This window comes from Callionymus lyra, chromosome 6 (genome assembly GCF_982586985.1).
Source record: "Callionymus lyra chromosome 6, fCalLyr1.hap1.1, whole genome shotgun sequence".
Lineage (NCBI taxonomy): Eukaryota > Metazoa > Chordata > Actinopteri > Syngnathiformes > Callionymidae > Callionymus > Callionymus lyra.
The window spans coordinates 17,168,686-17,187,221 of NC_141823.1; the positions used below are offsets into that span (position 1 = coordinate 17,168,686).

Sequence of the window (18,536 nt, forward strand, 5' to 3'; positions counted from 1 at the left end):
AAAAAAAATAAAAAATACCGAATTGTTACCCATTTAGAAAAAAAATCGAGCTATTCATGAACGCCACACCGACGCATATCACCCAAGATGCACCTGTCCAACTGAACTGTTTGATAAAGGCCATTTTGTTGTGCTAGCTGTTAGCAATGAAGAAAGCTACAAATAACACTCGCCTATGACACCAACGATGTCGCGGCTACGTTTTTTTCTTGCCATTTCAACATTTAGAGAAAAATGAAAAAAATATATTTCTAACTAGTCCCGGGTGAGACGAGTTTTTTGTTTCCCGACATTAGCAAGTGTGCTGCGATGCTAGCAACGCTGTTAGCGGCTTCGAATGTTTACCGATCTTTTAAAACTGGGACAAGTGAATCAGTGTTATACAAGTTTGTTTTTTTTTCTCGGTGAATGTGTGGTTTTTTTTTCATACATTAGCATTGTCGTTGGATAACCAAAGATACCGGACTTGACGGACCAGAGCGATTCAAGTGCAGCAAAAGCCTGCTGTCAAGCGATCTAACAATAACTTCGCCAAGATACTTGAAGCTCGGCAGCGTTGAGCCCGAACTCCAGGTCCGATGATGGCTGAAGACACCAGACCGGACAAGAGAGCCGGCTTCTCGAACGGGATGGCCAGGAATTCCTCCGTGATCTCAGGAAAAGCAGGAGCCTCAAAGAAATTAGTCATTAAAAATTTCAAAGGTAACAAGTTTATTCTACCTCAGGCTGACAAATATCATATGAATGTTGACAGCTGGAAATTGGTACTTAAAGACTTAACCCTAGATCTGTTGTTTTATCATTTAGTTAAAAAATAATGTTACTATTCCTTGTGTTGGTTAGACTAAAACTAAATAAACTACAAACAATCAGAACGACGTCAGCCATTATGTTTTCTGGCAGACACTGGTGCCATAAGTAAAATAATTTAGAAGGTTTGGGTCAACAATACTGTGTGAACGTTTTCCAATTACTGATAAGACAGTCATCAGGCTGTGTAAAAACTACAAGAAAATAATTAAATTAACCTTATATATTTGTTATTATGATGACAGGCTTTTAACACAGGCACCTAACTGGGTGACAATGACATTTCATTATCCAAAATTGTTCCAGTTCCACTTTAAACCCTGATGGTTAAGTGAAATTAATAAAAGTAATTACAACTATTTAAAGCTGACTAGGAGATTAATGTTTCTGTTTATCAATTTATTTTTATTATAATTTCATGTCTGATAAGAAAGAAATGTCAATACTTTGGCAATGTTTTAATGGCAACCCAGGGTTGGAACATTGTTTTTTTGTTGTTGTTCTATCCTCCTTATATTATTATATATATATATACATTTTCTTTATTTTTCTTTATTTATTATTTATGAGATTTGTTGGGTTTTTTTTGCACTTTGTACTTTTTTGGTTGTTTTTTTTACTTTGTTTCCGGTTGTCTTGTGACTGGTATCCTAATTCCTCTAGTGCAGGGGTCGGGAACCTTTTTGACTCAGAGAGCCATGAAAGCAAAATATTTGGAAATTTATTTCAGTGAGAGCCATATAAATAATATTCAGATGTAAGAATCTGTGCTTGACACGAATTCAAGCCCTTTTCCTTTGTTCATCAAAATCAACAAAGAATTCAGACGGGTTCATCCCTTTCCATGCCTCCATTTCAATATGTCCATCATATTTAAATGAAGCACAAGACTAAAATTTCTCCATTTCTGCGATCATGAAAAAACAAAAACAAATGAAAACATGAATTCAAACTAACAGTTTATATTTGTTAATTTTAAACATGTCTGATATGAATCACACAAGTGGATTAATTAAATTTCAGATGAAGTTTAACGAGAATAAAACTGTTCATCAGTAACTTCACATCATCATCGCTTTGTCTGATCGTCTCTGATGTCATTAGAATGTGTGTCTCACCTGTTTAACGTGTTTGTGTTTCTGCGTATTCTTAATACATTCGTGAGATAAAGGTAATTTACAAATAGTCATCATGTGATGGTGTATTAATGCAAGTGTGTTTTAAGGACGCGATCACAAAAGGAAAACCATCATTTGTTGCTTTCATTGAAACCTGCAGCTTAACTTTGATGGACCTGACGTCATGTTTCTGTGACTCTCGTAGAGAAGAACCTGAAGCGATGAAACGCGCATTATTTTGTTCGATAGATTATTTAGAAAAAAAGCTTATAATTCTATATCGTTTTTCTGAATTGCGTAAAATGACTGTCGCACGTTTTGCTCTTTTTATTCTTGATTCATATGATCTTTTCCGTGCGTTCAGTGGAAGAGGCGGGAGCTCTGATTGGCTGCTGTGCATGTCAATCAAATTTTCAACCAATCGGCACAATAACCATTTTATTGACATGCACAGCAGCCAATCAGAGCTCTCTTTACTATTTTCTTATATCATATTTTATTAAATCACGCGATCTACTCGCAACAGCTTCGCGATCGACGTATTGCCCACCCCTGAACCAAGTGATAATATTTTATGTTTTGTTTTATGTTATTTTCTGCGAGCCAGATGCAGTCATCAAAAGAGCCACACCTGGCTCGCGAGCCATAGGTTCCCGACCCCTGCTCTAGGGGATCAAAATGATTCCTATTTATTTAACAATATATTAAATATATGTTTATACTTCTTTTCATCCTTGCAAAAGTGTATATATATATAATTTTTTATTTCTTTTAAAATAAAAGGATGTATATATATTTTTTGTGATTGTTGTAAAGACCTGCTTTTTTTTTCATTCTGTTACAGACCGGCCAAAGCTGGCAGAAAACTACACAGAAGACACTTGGCTGAAACTGAGAGATGCAGTTGGAGCAATTCAGAACAGCACATCCATCGAGTACAATCTAGAAGAGCTCTATCAGGTGTGGTTTCTATTTTTAATTGAGTCAATCATAAAGGAAACTACTCCAGAATTAAATGTGTGTGACCCACTTATACACACTTTCATTTTAGATTTTCATTCTTCCTTTCATTATTGTGCTCTACTGTATCCAAAATGGAGCTGCTGATGTGTGTTGTTTGGCTTTGACATTAGCATTTCATCATAAACAGTTTTTCCTGTTCTTTCTGTTTTCAGGCAGTGGAGAACTTATGCTCTTACAAAGTCTCCCCCACATTGTACAAGCAACTGCGGCAAGTCTGTGAAGATCATGTCCAAGCTCAGTTGCACCAGTTCAGAGAATATCCTTTTCTTTTATAAACTTCATTACTTTAGTTGAACCTGTTTCAGTCATTGGATACATTTCAGCATACAGTATTTGATTTGATCCTTTGCAAGCCGAGTTTCTTGTCTTATTGACTTTTATTTAGGTAAGCTCTGAAAATGAAATTAGTTAAAGAAACAGATTCTGTGTGTGTCTAGATTTAACATAAACCAGTAAATGGTTTTTTTCCTTTTGAAAAACACACGTTCTAACAAGTTCATTTAAGGAATGGAATGGTATTCAACAATGCTGTAAAAGACAATATCTTAACATTGCTTCACAGAGTCCCTGGACAACCTCTCCTTCTTGAAGCGCATGAATCGATGCTGGAAGGATCATTGCAGACAAACTGTCAGTATTTTTTATCCTCTTCAGTAAATGTATGAGCTTGTTTTCCCTCAGGAGTTAGGAGTTGACTTTATTATCTTTATTTCTTTGGATAGATCATGATACGAAGTATCTTTCTTTTCCTGGATCGTACATATGTGCTGCAAAATTCACTCCTTCCTTCCATTTGGTAAAGACAATATTATATTTCTTTGCTTTAGTTATACTCTCTAAAATTAAATCCAGAAGGGCTAATCCTATTTGTGATTCAGGGACACTGGATTGGAGCTGTTTCGTATCCACATTGTCAGTGATGCTCCAGTACAGAAGCGGACAGTAGACGGAATCTTGGAACAGATCGAACTAGAGCGGAATGGTGAAGCAATAGACCGAAGTCTGCTAAGAAGTCTACTGGGAATGCTTTCAGATTTACAGGCATGTATTTTGCAAATTTTAAATTTCTCGAAACCAGAGGACTAAATATGTTCAATCTTGGCAAATTACAGGTTTACAAAGAGTCCTTTGAAGAGAGATTTTTGAGTGAGACGAATCGCTTGTATGCTTCTGAAGGACAGCGCTTAATGCAGGAAAGAGATGTGAGTAGAACAATTTTTTTACTTGCGAAAACCCTTGCTGTTATTAATTATTGTGTTGCTAATGAAACCAGGTGCCAGAGTATCTCCACCATGTGGCTCGTAGATTGGAAGAGGAGAATGACCGTGTTCTGAGCTACCTCGACCAGAGCACTCAGTAATGTTTTGTTTTGTTTTCTTATTTACGTTAAATTCAACGAGTCACTAAGCTTAATTTAAAAACTGAAGTATACCACAAGAACTAGAGAGGTGCAATCACAGTTGACAAATGTTACTTAAAAGTATACGTTTATTTTCAAATTCTATCTTTTAAAATTAACTACAATTCCAATAGTCACACTGTATAAACGAGAAATCTAATTTTTAGAAATGGGCGAAGTTACATGATTCACTGTGCGATGACATTGATAAAATGTAAACACAATAATCTCAGATTATGATTATTAACACAGCACCCAGACTCGGGTGACCTCAAGTGTCATCTTGCATTAGCAATTGTTTGAAATAAAATACATTGAAAGTCTACTAAAGCTATTAAAATGACTGGAATAAATGATTTGAAACATACAGTGGAGTTTTATTCCATGTCCATTTATCATTCTATAATCGTAAACCTTTTAGAATTCTTTAAATATCTTTTTTTTAAGAAAGAAAAGGTGCTTATTCAATGGTTAAGGACATCTGAAGTATGAATTGCGACATTCTAGCATCACTTTTCAGTTTGGTTCTATTATTTATTGCAAATGCTGGTAAAATCTAATCTGGTAATATATAATTTCCAGAAGGAGATCTACAGAGGGATTACTAAAGTTAATCTAAAATGCTGAGCACATTTTTTAGACTTTGGGTCTCAAACAGTGCATACACATTTTATGTTTGATTTGCTTTATCCTACATTGTTTTTTATTTTCTTTAGGAAGCCACTTATTAGCTGTGTTGAGAAACAGCTTTTAGGAGAACATATGACGGCCATTTTACAAAAGGGTATGTTTGCTTAACACCTGTGCATGTTTTTTATTGTGTCTGTGTTTAGATCTCACATTTGTTTAATTGTAAATTTGCAAATTAAAACGTTTTGACAATGGTGAAGGGTGTGCATTGAAATACTTAGTATAAGTAGTTTTCTTTTTACCTCATAGAAGGAAGTTTTGTGACATGCGTGCTCATAATGACACGTTGTTTCCAGGCTTGACGGTTTTGCTGGACGAGAATCGCGTGACCGAGCTGACACTTCTTTACCAGTTGTTCAGTAAGGTCAAAGGGGGTCATCCTATTCTCCTGCAGTTCTGGAGAGACTACATCAAGGTGAGCGCTGTCCTTTAAAGCCGTGATGATGGTCAGTGTGTAGACTTTAACGATGTTTACTTGTGTTGTTTTGATCCGTCAGACATTTGGTGGAGAGATTGTATGTACACCAGAAAAAGACAAAGACATGGTTCAGGATCTCCTCGATTTCAAGGATAAGATGGACAACGTTGCTCAGAGCTGCTTTACACGGAACGAAAGCTTCATTAACGCCATGAAGGAAGCTTTCGAGGCCTTCATCAACAAAAGGCCGAACAAACCTGCAGAACTTATCGGTATTGTTATGATAATCTTATGCTCCATTTTTGTTTCTGGACTCTTGTAGGATCATTAATTTAACCCTCTTGACTTCACAGCGAAATATGTAGATTCTAAGCTGCGAGCTGGAAACAAGGAGGCTACAGAAGAAGAGCTAGAGAGAATTCTGGATAAGATCATGATTATCTTCCGTTTTATTCATGGTTAGTGTGCTTGGAAAAATTGTTTAGAAATGCCAGGATGCTTCACAGACTTTAATTCTTTATTCAATTTTATCCCTCTAGGTAAAGATGTTTTTGAAGCCTTTTATAAAAAAGACCTTGCTAAACGATTGCTGGTCGGGAAAAGTGCTTCGGTGGACGCCGAGAAGTCCATGCTGTCCAAGCTTAAACATGGTGAGAGTAAAAATCTATGATCATTTGGTGTGCTCTTTTGAACCACCTAGTTCTAGTTGTTGACAAGATCCTTCCTGAACTTGTATAATTGATCTCTATAGAATGTGGAGCAGCGTTCACCAGTAAACTTGAGGGGATGTTCAAAGACATGGAGCTGTCTAAAGACATCATGATCCAGTTCAAGCAGGTACAGAGAGTCTCTAATCACACGTCATTGTCAAGTCACGTTAAGAAGGATCTACCTTCGATCTCCTTTTTAACAAACACCTATTTTATCCGGTAGTACATGCAGAACCAGAGTGATCCCAGTAACATTGAGTTAACCGTCAACATTCTGACGATGGGTTACTGGCCCTCGTATATTCCCATGGAGGTGCACCTTACACCAGAGGTGAGTATTTTTATATATTTCCAATTAACTTCAGCTTATTTGCAACTCTTAGCTTAAGTTAATTGTTCGAAGTTTTAACGTGAGGAGATGCTGGAAACCATTCTCAGAGATGCTCGTTCATATGGATATAAATGCTTTCCTAATAGTGCGGAATTTAAGTCATTGTTGACTCTCTAGAGTTTAATCTTTTTAACATCTACTCGTCATGTCTGGAAAGATGGTGAAACTCCAGGAGGTGTTCAAGCTCTTCTACCTGGGGAAGCACAGTGGGAGGAAGCTGCAGTGGCAGCCCACATTGGGCCACTCTGTCCTGAAAGCAGAGTTCAAAGAGGTGGGATGTTAAAATATAAAAATAGTCTAGAGTAGATGTGTTCACTTATGTTTATATAAAAAACTAATCATGTTCGACGTTTGTCTTCCTGCAGGGTAAAAAAGAACTCCAGGTCTCCCTGTTCCAGACCCTGGTTCTGCTCATGTTCAACGAGGGGGAAGAGTTTGGTCTCGACGAGATCCTCGTGGCCACTGGAATAGGTCTGGTTTAATGTGAGTCCAACACCGATGTCTAGAATCTAATGTGTTTGGCGGTCCTTCACAGCGGAGGGCGAGCTGAACCGGACCCTGCAGTCTCTCGCCTGCGGGAAGGCTCGAGTCCTCAACAAGAACCCTCGGGGTAAAGACGTGGAGGAGGGCGACCGGTTTAACTTCAACTACGATTTCAAACACAAACTCTTCCGCATCAAAATCAACCAGATTCAGATGAAGGAGACGGTACGAACCAGTTGCTGCCGACTTCATAAGAAGCGAAAAAAAATCTCATCTTCCTGTTGAATTCTTCCCCCCTTCAGGTGGAGGAGCAGGTCAGCACCACGGAGCGCGTGTTCCAGGACCGGCAGTATCAGATCGACGCGGCAGTCGTTCGCATCATGAAGATGAGAAAGACCCTCAGTCACAACCTTCTCGTCTCTGAACTCTACAACCAGTTGAAGTTCCCAGTCAAGGTGATTTATTAGAGTTTTCTTTGATACGTCTGTAGACGCTCTCTGGTGAATTTCTATGGTGAGATGAGCCACTGACTTGTCTTGCATTTGCAGCCGGGGGATCTGAAGAAGCGGATCGAGTCGCTCATCGACAGAGACTATATGGAGCGTGACAAAGAGACTCCGAACCAGTACCACTATGTTGCCTGAACGAGTCCTACTGTCGCTCATGCTCTTTCCAAAACAAGAGCTCTGCACTTGGCTGACCCCCTCCCCCCCCCCCAGCTTTAGAGCCATTCAGCCACCTTGCCCCCTCCACGCCCCCTGGTGGCCATCTAAAAACAATCGCTCATGATTCGGCAAGGACACACTGAGGTATCCTGAGCCGCGTTCAGGATTGTTCGTGGCTCGTTTTGTATGAGCTGCAAAAGTGAGAGAGAGCACTTTTTCTCTTTGATTTACGTTCGTTCTGAAGATTGATTTTTCTCCCATATGGTTTTCACTGGTTTTCTACCCCAGAAAGTTTGTGTCAAGATCTATTTGTGCTCTTTTCTCGTTGCGTTCTCTACGAATGGTTACTTAAGATAAGTGAAAATGTTTTTTTTTGTTTTTTTTGTTGTTTTTTTTCCGGACTTTGGCAGAAGAAAAACGGGAAAGCGATCAAGTGACTGGTGGAAACACAAGCTATGCTTCATGCAGGTGGATTGTTTGCTTTTATTTGGGTCGATCTCATTTGTTCTGACCAAAATAACCAAATGTTTGTCACGTGCTGATGTTTTTTTTTTTTTTGTAGACTATAACATTGTATTCTATGTAAGAGTGAAAAAAAAGCCAACATGAATAAATGGATATTTAATGATTGGATCATGTAGAAATATATTCTATTTTTAAACTACTGTTCGTCCAGTTTTTGTGTAGATACTGTTCTCTTAACCCTTGTAATTTTATAAATACACAATATTTTCAAATGAAAGGATTAATCCAAACCAAAACTATTTTGCCGGAGGGAGATTCAATTTAGGATTGGTGGTAAAATGATGTCGATAAATCATTTCTGTGCATCTAAACAAATCGGATGGACTATTTAAGAGCAGCTCGTGTGCTTCTTATTGCACACACGCGCGAACAGACGAGGGCGTCAGCTGACTGACCGCAACTGTTATCTGAGTTGTGCGTCGTCACATGTTTTTGTCCCTCATTCAGTGAGTTCGGATGCATGACTTGCAAGCACCTGATGTACAGACGGCTCTCCCAAATCATTTCATACCAAATTGGAAGGAAGCTCCGAGTGTATTAATTGAATTATAAACCATTATTCATGTGGTTTCAAAAAAGAAAGAATGTTGAACACTCCTCACAGTATGTGTTCTAAGAAAACAAGGTTGTTCCTGGAAGTACTTTGTCATAAGATGTTTTGGTCACGGTGGTCGACCTGTTCATCCTCTGTTCATGTATCCACTGAACACATCAAGAGGAGGCAGTTGATCTTTGAATTTCACTCCATAAATTTGGATGACATTTATCGAAGACAACTGTGCGAGCTTTAATGCCATTACACGTCTAGACTTCTTTACTTTTATAGTGAATTATTTCATTTGGAAATTCAAAATGTGTTTTATTTCTATTGAATTGGTCGTATTTCATTTAAGATTTTTGGTCCAAATTAAAGTTTCATTTTCTCTTACTGAAATAGTTTTCAACAATAACTGTGCCCCTTAAAAGATATATTTTAAATGTTATAAAGGGATAAAAGTCTTATGAAATCGTATACAATAAAGTATGAGATCAAGTGCGTATAAAATAAATGTATTACGAGTTTAATTCGTATAAAAAATGACGTAGTACGAGCTTTAATAACGTAAATTTAGAAAAGTCCTTCAGAGAATCTGAAGAATAGATCATTAGCAACTTTTATTATTTTGTTATTTCCAAAAAAAAAATATATTATTGTAATATATTTAACCATGCGTTTAAATTGTTTTGTTAAATAAAACTATACGATCTCTCGTATTTAATTTTTTAATGCTACGTGCGGGACCACACATCACAATAAAAAATGTTTTTATTATATTTTAATTGTTAAATCTTCAGCCTTTTATGTATTATTGTATTTTAACCGAATGTTGTTTTTTTACATCGACGTCGACCACAAGGGGAGGGGTCACGTGACTGCTAGCTGCCTGTGATGTTAGCATCTCACATGACGACGAGTCATAGTTGCTCGAGTCTTACTCGCTTTTTTTTCTCGTTCCTTCTCTATTCTTTCCTGCCAGAAACACACGGTTTCCCCCGAAAAGAACGAGGAAACTAACGGCGCGGACACACGACAGAAGGAGGGTCTCTGTGGCGACGCTTTTATTGCTCGTAGCGGCTCGAGTGTCAGGAGCCACCTGCCCCCGCAGCAGCGCAGTCTCTCCGCGCCGGCCGGTGGTGCTCTTCTCTGGGGCACATCAGTCCAGTCTCTCCCGCCGCTGCTGCTGCTGCTTCTCCCGGGCAAGAAAAGATGGAACTCTCGAGAGCCGCCGCTGTTCTGAGCCTGGTGTTGTTCGCTTTGTTAGGTAAGTTTGTCGTTATTTTTACATCGTTTTCGCCTGATTTAATGTTGATCGAAGGAACTTCTAATCTCTATTGAGACACTTCCGGTTGATATTAAGTTCTCAGCCTCAGTGGTGATCCGTAGAAAAATAGGGCATTTTCTGATAATGTTCTTTTAACTATTTTCTTGCTTAATTCGCATCACCAACGATTTTGTGCTTCAACTACTGCTATGTGCTAACGGCAGTGGTCAGTACCTGAAACATTTGTTTCTGTTAACATATCTCAATAAACCACAGTAAGTTGTTCGCATGTTTAAAAGTGTCATGACAAACTTGGCGTTGTGTCATAATAAACTTGAAAATATTTCAACATCCATGACTTCTGAACTTATATTTGTTATGTAAGTCAGGAGTCCCCAATCCTTTTTTACACCAAGGACCAGTTTTATTTCACCATTATATTCAGGCACCAACCTTCAGAGAAATGTATTTCGTAAAGTGGTTAATTTTCACTAGTTTACTAGGTTTACTATGTTTATTTAGTGGGAATGACTAAGTAAGTAATGTTATCTTTTCACAATGCTAATAAATAACTATTACACAACCTGCACATTTGTAGCAATAAATATATATATATATTCATACGCAGTGAAAGTCAGTAACAGAGGTTAAGACCGTTGGATGGTGAGGTAAAGATGGTGGATGACGGGCTCCACAGACAAACGTATACATCTCAGAGGACTTACTTTATCAGCAACTTTAGCTCTTTTTATATCTTCAAACTCATACCAGCTCCAGATGTCTGTGAACCTTTGGTCCAAACATGTAATTAAATAGGCCGTTGTGTTACTTTATTTGACCCCAGTTCGCTAAAAGGATCCATAAAATGTTATCTTATCACAATGCTAATAAATGACTATTACACAACCTGAACATTTGTAGCAATAAATATATATAATCATGCGAAAGTCAAAGTGAAAGCCAGTAACGGAGGTTAATAAAACAAAATGGCCTTAATATGGCGGTTGAACTTACAAAATTAGAAAAAGAGATACAATGATTAATTAAATAAAATTTGAAAGATGTTGAGATATTATGAAAATAAATTAGTTTTTTATTTAAGATAAAAAATAATAATTAAACTATTGAATGATGGCCACGTAGTTCAAGTAGAATGGCTCACTTTACTAACGTCTGATCTAACTTGTTAAAGTTTTTTCATGAATATATTTAAACTATACGTCATTGCACCTTATTTGTTTAAGAAACGACTGCTATTATGTGGCAGTCTCCATATGCATTGGTCAGTACCTGAACCAATGGTGTTAACTGACAAATCCCAATAAAGTTATTCACATGTTCAAAAGTGTCACAACAGACTTAGCAGTTGAATATATGTCAGTAAAGATCCTTCTGAACCTGGTGTTATACTTGTTTTCTAAGGTAGCAAGTGGGGAAGGTAAGAGGATCAATAAAAGTCTTCTTAATATCTTAAATTACTATTGCAGTTTGTACCAATTATTGTGTTTGTCTAACACAGTGAAAGGGTTTAAAAGTGAAAAGAATTGGCGTCAATGTGGTGGTAAAAACATTATATTTACTTGAACTCCTTAGGGAAAATGACAAAATGGGGATAAAATGTTTGAATAAATAATATTAGAATTATGTTAAGACATTCATAGAAGGCCCCTTTTTAATTTTGTTGTATATTATTTAAGATAAAACATTGAACTCTTCTCATGCAGGCCTATTGCATATTTTAAGTTCTGCAATTTATTATATCCTTGAGAAGTTGCTCTCAATAGAAAATATGACCTTTTTTACTTGATATTCGTGTTGTATTTTGCATTGTTTCTCCTGTGTTTGTTGTGTACGTCGGGTCAGATCAGAGAAACGAGATGTTGTAATTGAACTCCCAGGTTGTGTCAATGTTGCGTAGCAGCAGCTCGGCTCCATTGTGTCACTTTCAGAGCTTCGTGCGATTTCTATGAGTCGCACAAAAGCACACCAGAGGCCTTCTGTCTCTGTTTAATTGATCCCAAACCCACCCTGTCATCGCTTCGCACAAAGCCGACAGAGAAAGGGGCCCAACATATCACACTCATAGTTCATATCTCTAATAACTTGTCACACTTTTGTGTCTCCCCTCACGTAGCGAACGCCTGTCACATTCTTTTTCATCACGATTTCCCTAGAGGTCAATGTTTGAGTATTTCTATGTTGTGATCTATGTGGGGCTGATTCTAAACTCTCCTCCGATGCCCGTGTTGTGCAGTCGTCTGCTGTGTGTTCACAGGGAGAACACAGGGTGACAGCCAGGTCAGGTTTCAGCTCAGAATACACCCGGTATTGAGCGACAAACAGAAATGTTTTGCCACCTCAAATGTTGCTGAGATAACACATGTCAAGTGTAGAGGATGTTGTGGTGACTCTATGGACTTCCTTCTCTCAAATTTGAACAGCACGGCTGTCAAAAGGAAATGAGCTGCAAAATTGACACATACTTGAGCTCCAGGTCGCCTCTGATAATTGCAGCTGGTATCGCAGAAACACAAGAGCGAGCGTGCACGAGCGTGCAGTTTCCACGGTGACCGTTATCAGCGCATGCCTGGCTGCAGCAGACCAAATGATGCATGATAAGTTATGAAACCAGAAGGCTGTTTGCTGTACACGTCAGCATGTTTACCACCATGTTGAAGCTTTTTTATGTTGTTTTTAATGAAATATCTTCAAATCCATGATGATGAATATACATGTATAGATGAGACCGTTAACAGGGAAGTGTGCCCTCTAGTGGCAGGACGTGCTCCATGTGAATCTGGGACAAGTCATATAACAGGGGTTATGTAGTAATATTTATTTAGCTTTTCATCGACTCGCCTTTTGACATTAATCCTCAGCTTTGCAGTTGATTTATATCAATTGCTTTGGAAACATTTTTTAAAAGCTAAACGTCTTTTTAGGATCTATTCTAGTTATCTAGTCATATCCCACATATAACCACCTGTTTTAAGTCAATTTGGTAGACTATAATACTGCTATTTTAAACACTTTGTATTTGATTCTTTTTTGCTTCATAGGCAAAAATGTAGTGACCTCCAGCAAGGATGATTTTGTGTGTTTGTCCGTCTGTTGGCAAAATAACCCGATGTTGATAGTAGGACAAAGAACAGATTATAAAATGTTGTCAGTCTTCTGTAGATTAATTTGGTTTAAGTCTGTTTTAAAGGTTGCCTCATTTTCTTGTGTGGCTTCTAACTGCTGTCCATTCGCACAGGAACTTGTATTTATATAATTAGAAAAAGAGGGCGTACATTGTAGTCACTAAACTAATGACATTTCATGTGACTTATAAGATTGTTATAAGAATGATTGTATCATGAGTAGGGATGGGCTGACAAAGCTTCATGAATCGGCGTCCTTGTTTTCAGGGCTCTGCAGGTGGCGCCCTCATTTAGTGCCATCTAGTGGGCCCATAAAACAAGGACGCTGATTCATGACACTTCTCTAGCTAGCAACTGTGAATGAGGTTCCATTATACAGTGTCCTTGTGTTTTTTAAGCAGACTAGACATCAGTCTCTGGTCTATAGTCTTTGGCCAGAACCAATAATTCAACGATGCCTCATACATCATAATAAGTAAGTCCATTATATTTATAGAGCGCCATTTCAGACCAGGGTCACAAAGCGCTTAAACAATCAAAACAATACCCAATAAAATATATACTTAAAAGATCAATATAATACAGAGAACAACACAGGAGTCCCAGAAAATCAAAGAAAAGCCTGCACAAATAAAAATGTCTTAAGATATTTCTTGAAAGAGTCGCTAGCAAGCGCTACTGAGCTCTGAGAATTGCCACAGTTAATTATAAAAACCTGGGCAACCCTTAATGAGTTATTTTTAATTCAGTATTGTTTTAGGGTTACTAGAACACCTTGGGAATACTACTTGCTAGGGTTCTCAATACCATGGTCCGTGATTAAATTCTTAGTTGATTTTATTGTATGGTGTGTGTAAATAAAGTGATGGGGAATGACTCCTTGGAGGAGGTATGCTTATCAAGGTGCAGTATTTTATTGATGGTAATTAAAGTAGATAATCTACTTCGTCTAAATCAGGGGTGTCAAAACACGGCGGGCCACGTTTGATGCAGTTAAACAAGTGTGGGCTAAATATGAGTCATCTCATTTACAACTTCAAAATAAAAGCTCATATTTATAAATGGTTGAAGACAAATTGAGAACTTCTTCATGGAGACGCACACAAAAACATTTTTAAAACAGTATTTACCATCAAAACTTTGCTTTGCTTTGTGTTTTTTGAGATTATGGAGGCCTTTAGTACATTTTGTTGTGCGTCATGTCTCATGTGGATCCTTTTGCACAGGTTGTAGTCGAGCTGTGACTCTGGAGGTGAGAGAGGGGAACAGCACCTGCATCAAAGCTGAGCTCGCAGCACTTTTCTCCATCACGTACAACACGTCCAGCAGCACGGTAGTTTAACCCACGGAACAATCTGCAGCTTCGTCTTTCAGGAGCATTTAACAATGGTTGCGATGGTTCTCGTCATCACAGCAGACGGTGTCCGTCCCTCTGCCCAACTCCAGCACCGTCGACGCAGGCATCAGCTCGTGCGGTTCTGATGGCAGCCTGCCGTGGCTGGTGGCCCTGTTCGGATCGGGTCACGCGCTCGGCCTGAGCTTCTCCAACGACGGGGGGCGGTACAGCGTGGTCAACATGACGCTGCAGTACAACCTGAGCGACTCCACACTTTTTCCAGACGCAAACATCACTGGTAAGAAACTTAAATAAATGAATACATTTATTAAAATAATTTATTAAATGTATTATTTTATAATGAATTCATTTATAAAATGTATTTATTATTTATTAAATAATAAATAAACTTGTATAAATAAGTGTGTAAGAAAACCTTGATACACTTAAACATCGCTTTCTTTTTTCCTTCACAATAACGTAATGATTCAGCAGATTAAGTTGAACTATTTAGGCTACTTTTTTGTAATATTAGGGTTTGTTTTCCCCTGGCCTAAATGTCTTCTCACCCTGTAGACGTGGTCACGGTGGTGTCGACTTCAGTAGGGATGTCAGCAGCGCTCAACACCACCTACAGGTGCGTGAGCCCCACGACGGTCAGACTCGGCGACGACAGCGTCACCTTCACTGACATGAAACTCGAGGCCTACATGCCGGGAAACGAACTCAGTCCTGCAGGTGCGAGACCCGCTTTTAACGTCGATCATCCGTGTTGTCTGTTCGAATTCTTAGGAGATTTCTTTTTTGCAGAAACGGTGTGTACGGCTGATCAGGCTCTGACCACGGCCCCCCCCCCACCTCCTCCTCGGACCACATCACTGCCCACTCCGGCTCCCACTCCAGCCGGGAAACCGGAGCGAGGAAGCTACTTCATAAACAACAGCAACGGCACCGTTTGCCTTCTGGCACAGATGGCGCTACAGCTCAACTTCTCGTACTTCTCAGTCTCTCAAAACAAGGTGATTTAACACTTTTGCAACTACGCATATATAGAAGTATTCTTTGCATCTCAAAAATACGTAACAGTATCTGGAAGTTGTTCAACAATACTGTGAGTTTTGACATTTAGAGGAAAACTCATGTTAAAACCCAACTTTACTGACTCACTCACATGTTGCAAATGTTGAAGTCTTTCTCTCCAAGATGATGTTTTGAAGTTATTACTTTATAAAGTTCTGAAATCTCTGCAAACGAGAGGCTACAAGAGCAGATTCCACTATGATAATGGTCTTCAAACCTCCTCCAGCCAGCTGTAATCATCCCCCCCTTTGTTTATACAACAATTCCCTTGGAGGTGGAGACTTCTGGGATTGATGATGCGCGGTGACAAACCTGTTTTTAGTTTTTTTTCGTACTCTTTCCCTAACTCCACTTCTTTAACTTGTAGTGCAACTAGAACTTTAGCTACTGGATGTTTGTCTCACCTCCTCCTAGTCAACACATTTAAGTATCTATGGGTGAATTAAAATTAAGAAATGACGGTACAAAAACAAAGTTAAAGTTATGTCATTTACAAAGCCGTCATAACACAGATCATATTTCATTATCCACAATCTGATTCATTACCTCATCGATATCCATCCTTCATTCACTCAATGGAAGTCTGGAAACAGAGAATTCGTCCAACTGCTGCAAACCGGGACAGCTTTTGTGACATTTAGTGAGTGTTCATGGGAAATGTGGTCTCTTGTCGGGCTAAAAACTACAACTTTAGTCCACTGGCGTCGCTCAAATTAAAATCGCATAGAGCTGCTTTAACTACAATTAGCCAGCTAGGATACTAAGTTTCCAAATTGTAGTGCCCACTAGATGGCGCTCTCCGCTTTATAATCCTTGGTTTAGTTCAGTTCAGTTTATTTTAAAAGTCTGAAGCTATCTTCTAATGACGCTTTAATTTTCACTAGAATACAGTGTCCTCGTGTTGGACGTGTCAATAAAGTGTCATAAACTTTGATTTGTTCTCCTAATTGTAAGTACGTAAGTAATTTGTATTTATATAGCGCTTTTCCAGACCAGGGTCACAAAGCGCTTAAACAATCAAAACAATATTCAATAAAGTATATACTTTAAAGATCAAGATAAAACTGATAACACAACAGGAGTAATAATAATATAAAGATGATAATAGAGTGTGTGTGTTGTGAACCTGGTTGTTTTTGCTTTCAGTTTTATAAACATGCGTCTATCAAACACAATTTGCAACATGTTTCATTAATCAATGTCGTTAACATTGTCCTTCTTTTATGTCCGATGGCAAACGTGGAAGCTGTAAAAATTGTGATTCCAGTCCTGGAGTCGCTCATCTTTCTCCGCTCCTCTCCCTCCAGAGCGTCGAGGAAGTCTTCAACCTCACTCCCAACCTGACGCTGTCCTCCGGGTCGTGCACGGCCAACAGTGCCACTCTGGCGCTGACCCAGGAGCAGACGATGACCCTCAACTTCACCTTCACTCTGGTAAAGACTTGAACTCCTCCGTGTGTGTGTGTGTGTGTGAGCACAGAAGTGACCGGCAGTCTGTGTGTCTTGAAACAGAACTCCACGTCGAACCGCTATCACCTGAGTGGAATCAACCTGCTCGCCAGCTGGCCCGATATGACCGGTATGTTCAGAGTTCACGTTATTGTTGGGTTTTTACTTGGAATTAAGAGTGTGTGTGTTTGTGCAGCTCCCACTTCCGCCAACAACAACAGCTTGGACTACATGAGAAGCAAACTGGGTCGATCCTACATGTGCAACGCAGAGCAAACCCTGCTGGTGGCGCCAAACTTCTCCCTCAACATGTTCCGGCTGCAGGTCCAGCCCTTCGGAGTCACGACCAACCAGTTCGCCACAGGTACAGTTTAAACCTCGATCCTCTCACACGTCGTCGTTTGCTTCCGTCTGATCGACGGTCGTCCTCTCGCTGCAGCCGAGGAGTGTCAGATGGATCAGGACCAGATGCTGATCCCCATCATCGTGGGCGCCGCCCTCGCCGGCCTGGTGCTGATCGTGCTCATCGCTTATCTGATCGGCAGGAAGAGGAGCCACGCCGGCTACCAAACCATCTGAGCGTTTGTTTTTGAGCTTCACAGATGAGAATCTATTTTCTTCCAGGGATGACGATGATATTTATTAACCGGAAAACAAAACAAAACAAAAAGCACAGAGCAACTCAAAGGCTTCAGTGATTATTTATTTCAAGATTACAATCATTTTAAAGAAGTTTAAACTTGCAGTGTTTTAGAGCTTTTTCCAAGCCTTCCATGAAGCTTCCCGACGTCTCATTCTGCACTGCAACACTCGCGTGTGTGTGTGGCTGGGTTTGACCATGAAATTAACACCTTTTAATCGAAGCACTAACTTGATCTTTAATGAGTGACGAATTAATAGGACAAGAGGTTGCTGGTGAGATTCTACGGAAGTATATCAGTGCTATCGGACTATTTAATGGTTGAATTTAACATTTAAAGTATTAAAAACTTTGAGTTTTCTTATTAAAATGTTGTTTTTTGATCATTTAGTTTATTTTAATAAAAAAAAATTACCAAAATTCACCCCCCCCATGATTGTTAAACATAAGATTTAAACAAATTGAATTAAGAATTGTTTAATTCATAGAATATCAAACTCTACAGTGTATGGTTTTACAATTAAAGCCTTTAAACATACAAACGATTGAATGCAATTCTTCAGAAAAATAAGTAAATGTTGTGAAACAAAACCATTTTTAAAGTTCAATATTCTGATGCCGCTCACACTTCCATTAGATTCTAGCACGTTAACCATTAGCATTTCTAGTTTCTAGTCTTTTTTTTTCCTAATGTACATACGTGAGAGCACCGGGAGGGGAAGTCGTTTTCAAGCTTCTCTCGCAAAGAAATGTCGATAAGAAATGTTGTGATTTATTTTCATAGGAAACTCCAATGGTCTCGTTTTCTATCATGTGTCTTGTCGTGAGGTAATAAAGCAGTAACCCACAAGTACA

General features: G+C 38.9%; 2 protein-coding genes across 4 annotated transcripts; both read left to right on the top strand.

Annotated features, from left to right (window-relative positions):
* Window positions 1-79: 79 nt before the first annotated feature.
* On the top strand, window positions 80-8,371 carry cul4a (cullin 4A). 2 transcript variants are annotated; one of them, XM_087793948.1, is made up of 21 exons: window positions 80-265; window positions 436-702; window positions 2,773-2,888; window positions 3,104-3,207; window positions 3,512-3,581; window positions 3,674-3,747; window positions 3,830-3,992; window positions 4,064-4,153; window positions 4,225-4,307; window positions 5,067-5,134; window positions 5,337-5,455; window positions 5,538-5,730; window positions 5,812-5,916; window positions 5,998-6,108; window positions 6,210-6,295; window positions 6,392-6,499; window positions 6,717-6,830; window positions 6,925-7,030; window positions 7,095-7,267; window positions 7,345-7,497; window positions 7,591-8,371. In XM_087793948.1, the coding sequence occupies exons 2-21, from the start codon at window positions 579-581 to the stop codon at window positions 7,684-7,686; spliced, it is 2,256 nt and encodes a 751-aa protein (XP_087650074.1). In that variant the 5' UTR covers window positions 80-265; window positions 436-578; the 3' UTR covers window positions 7,687-8,371. The 2 variants fall into 2 exon arrangements, with proteins under 2 accessions (XP_087650074.1, XP_087650073.1); XM_087793947.1 differs by having other exon boundaries at window positions 80-702.
* A 1,297-nt stretch (window positions 8,372-9,668) lies between these two features.
* Window positions 9,669-18,534, top strand: lamp1a (lysosome associated membrane protein 1a). Of its 2 annotated transcripts, none has more exons than XM_087793949.1 (9): window positions 9,669-10,034; window positions 14,404-14,510; window positions 14,592-14,811; window positions 15,090-15,251; window positions 15,324-15,532; window positions 16,901-17,026; window positions 17,105-17,171; window positions 17,238-17,405; window positions 17,481-18,534. In XM_087793949.1, exons 1-9 carry the CDS (start codon window positions 9,980-9,982, stop codon window positions 17,618-17,620), a joined length of 1,254 nt encoding a protein of 417 aa, XP_087650075.1. In that variant the 5' UTR covers window positions 9,669-9,979; the 3' UTR covers window positions 17,621-18,534. The 2 variants fall into 2 exon arrangements, with proteins under 2 accessions (XP_087650075.1, XP_087650076.1); XM_087793950.1 differs by having other exon boundaries at window positions 14,595-14,811.
* Window positions 18,535-18,536: the final 2 nt, after the last annotated feature.

What these genes read in the sequence shown, in the direction of transcription:
- cul4a (XM_087793947.1), top strand. Translation starts at nt 579, where the DNA reads ATGATGGCTGAAGACACCAGACCGGACAAGAGAGCCGGCTTCTCGAAC. An exon ending in TCTGGAGAGACTACATCAAG is followed by an intron (nt 5,456 to 5,537) that starts GTGAGCGCTGTC and finishes TTGATCCGTCAG; the next exon opens with ACATTTGGTGGAGAGATTGT. An exon ending in CCTCGTGGCCACTGGAATAG is followed by an intron (nt 7,031 to 7,094) that starts GTCTGGTTTAAT and finishes GGTCCTTCACAG; the next exon opens with CGGAGGGCGAGCTGAACCGG.
- lamp1a (XM_087793949.1), top strand. Translation starts at nt 9,980, where the DNA reads ATGGAACTCTCGAGAGCCGCCGCTGTTCTGAGCCTGGTGTTGTTCGCT. An exon ending in AAACGAACTCAGTCCTGCAG is followed by an intron (nt 15,252 to 15,323) that starts GTGCGAGACCCG and finishes TCTTTTTTGCAG; the next exon opens with AAACGGTGTGTACGGCTGAT. An exon ending in GACCAACCAGTTCGCCACAG is followed by an intron (nt 17,406 to 17,480) that starts GTACAGTTTAAA and finishes CTCTCGCTGCAG; the next exon opens with CCGAGGAGTGTCAGATGGAT.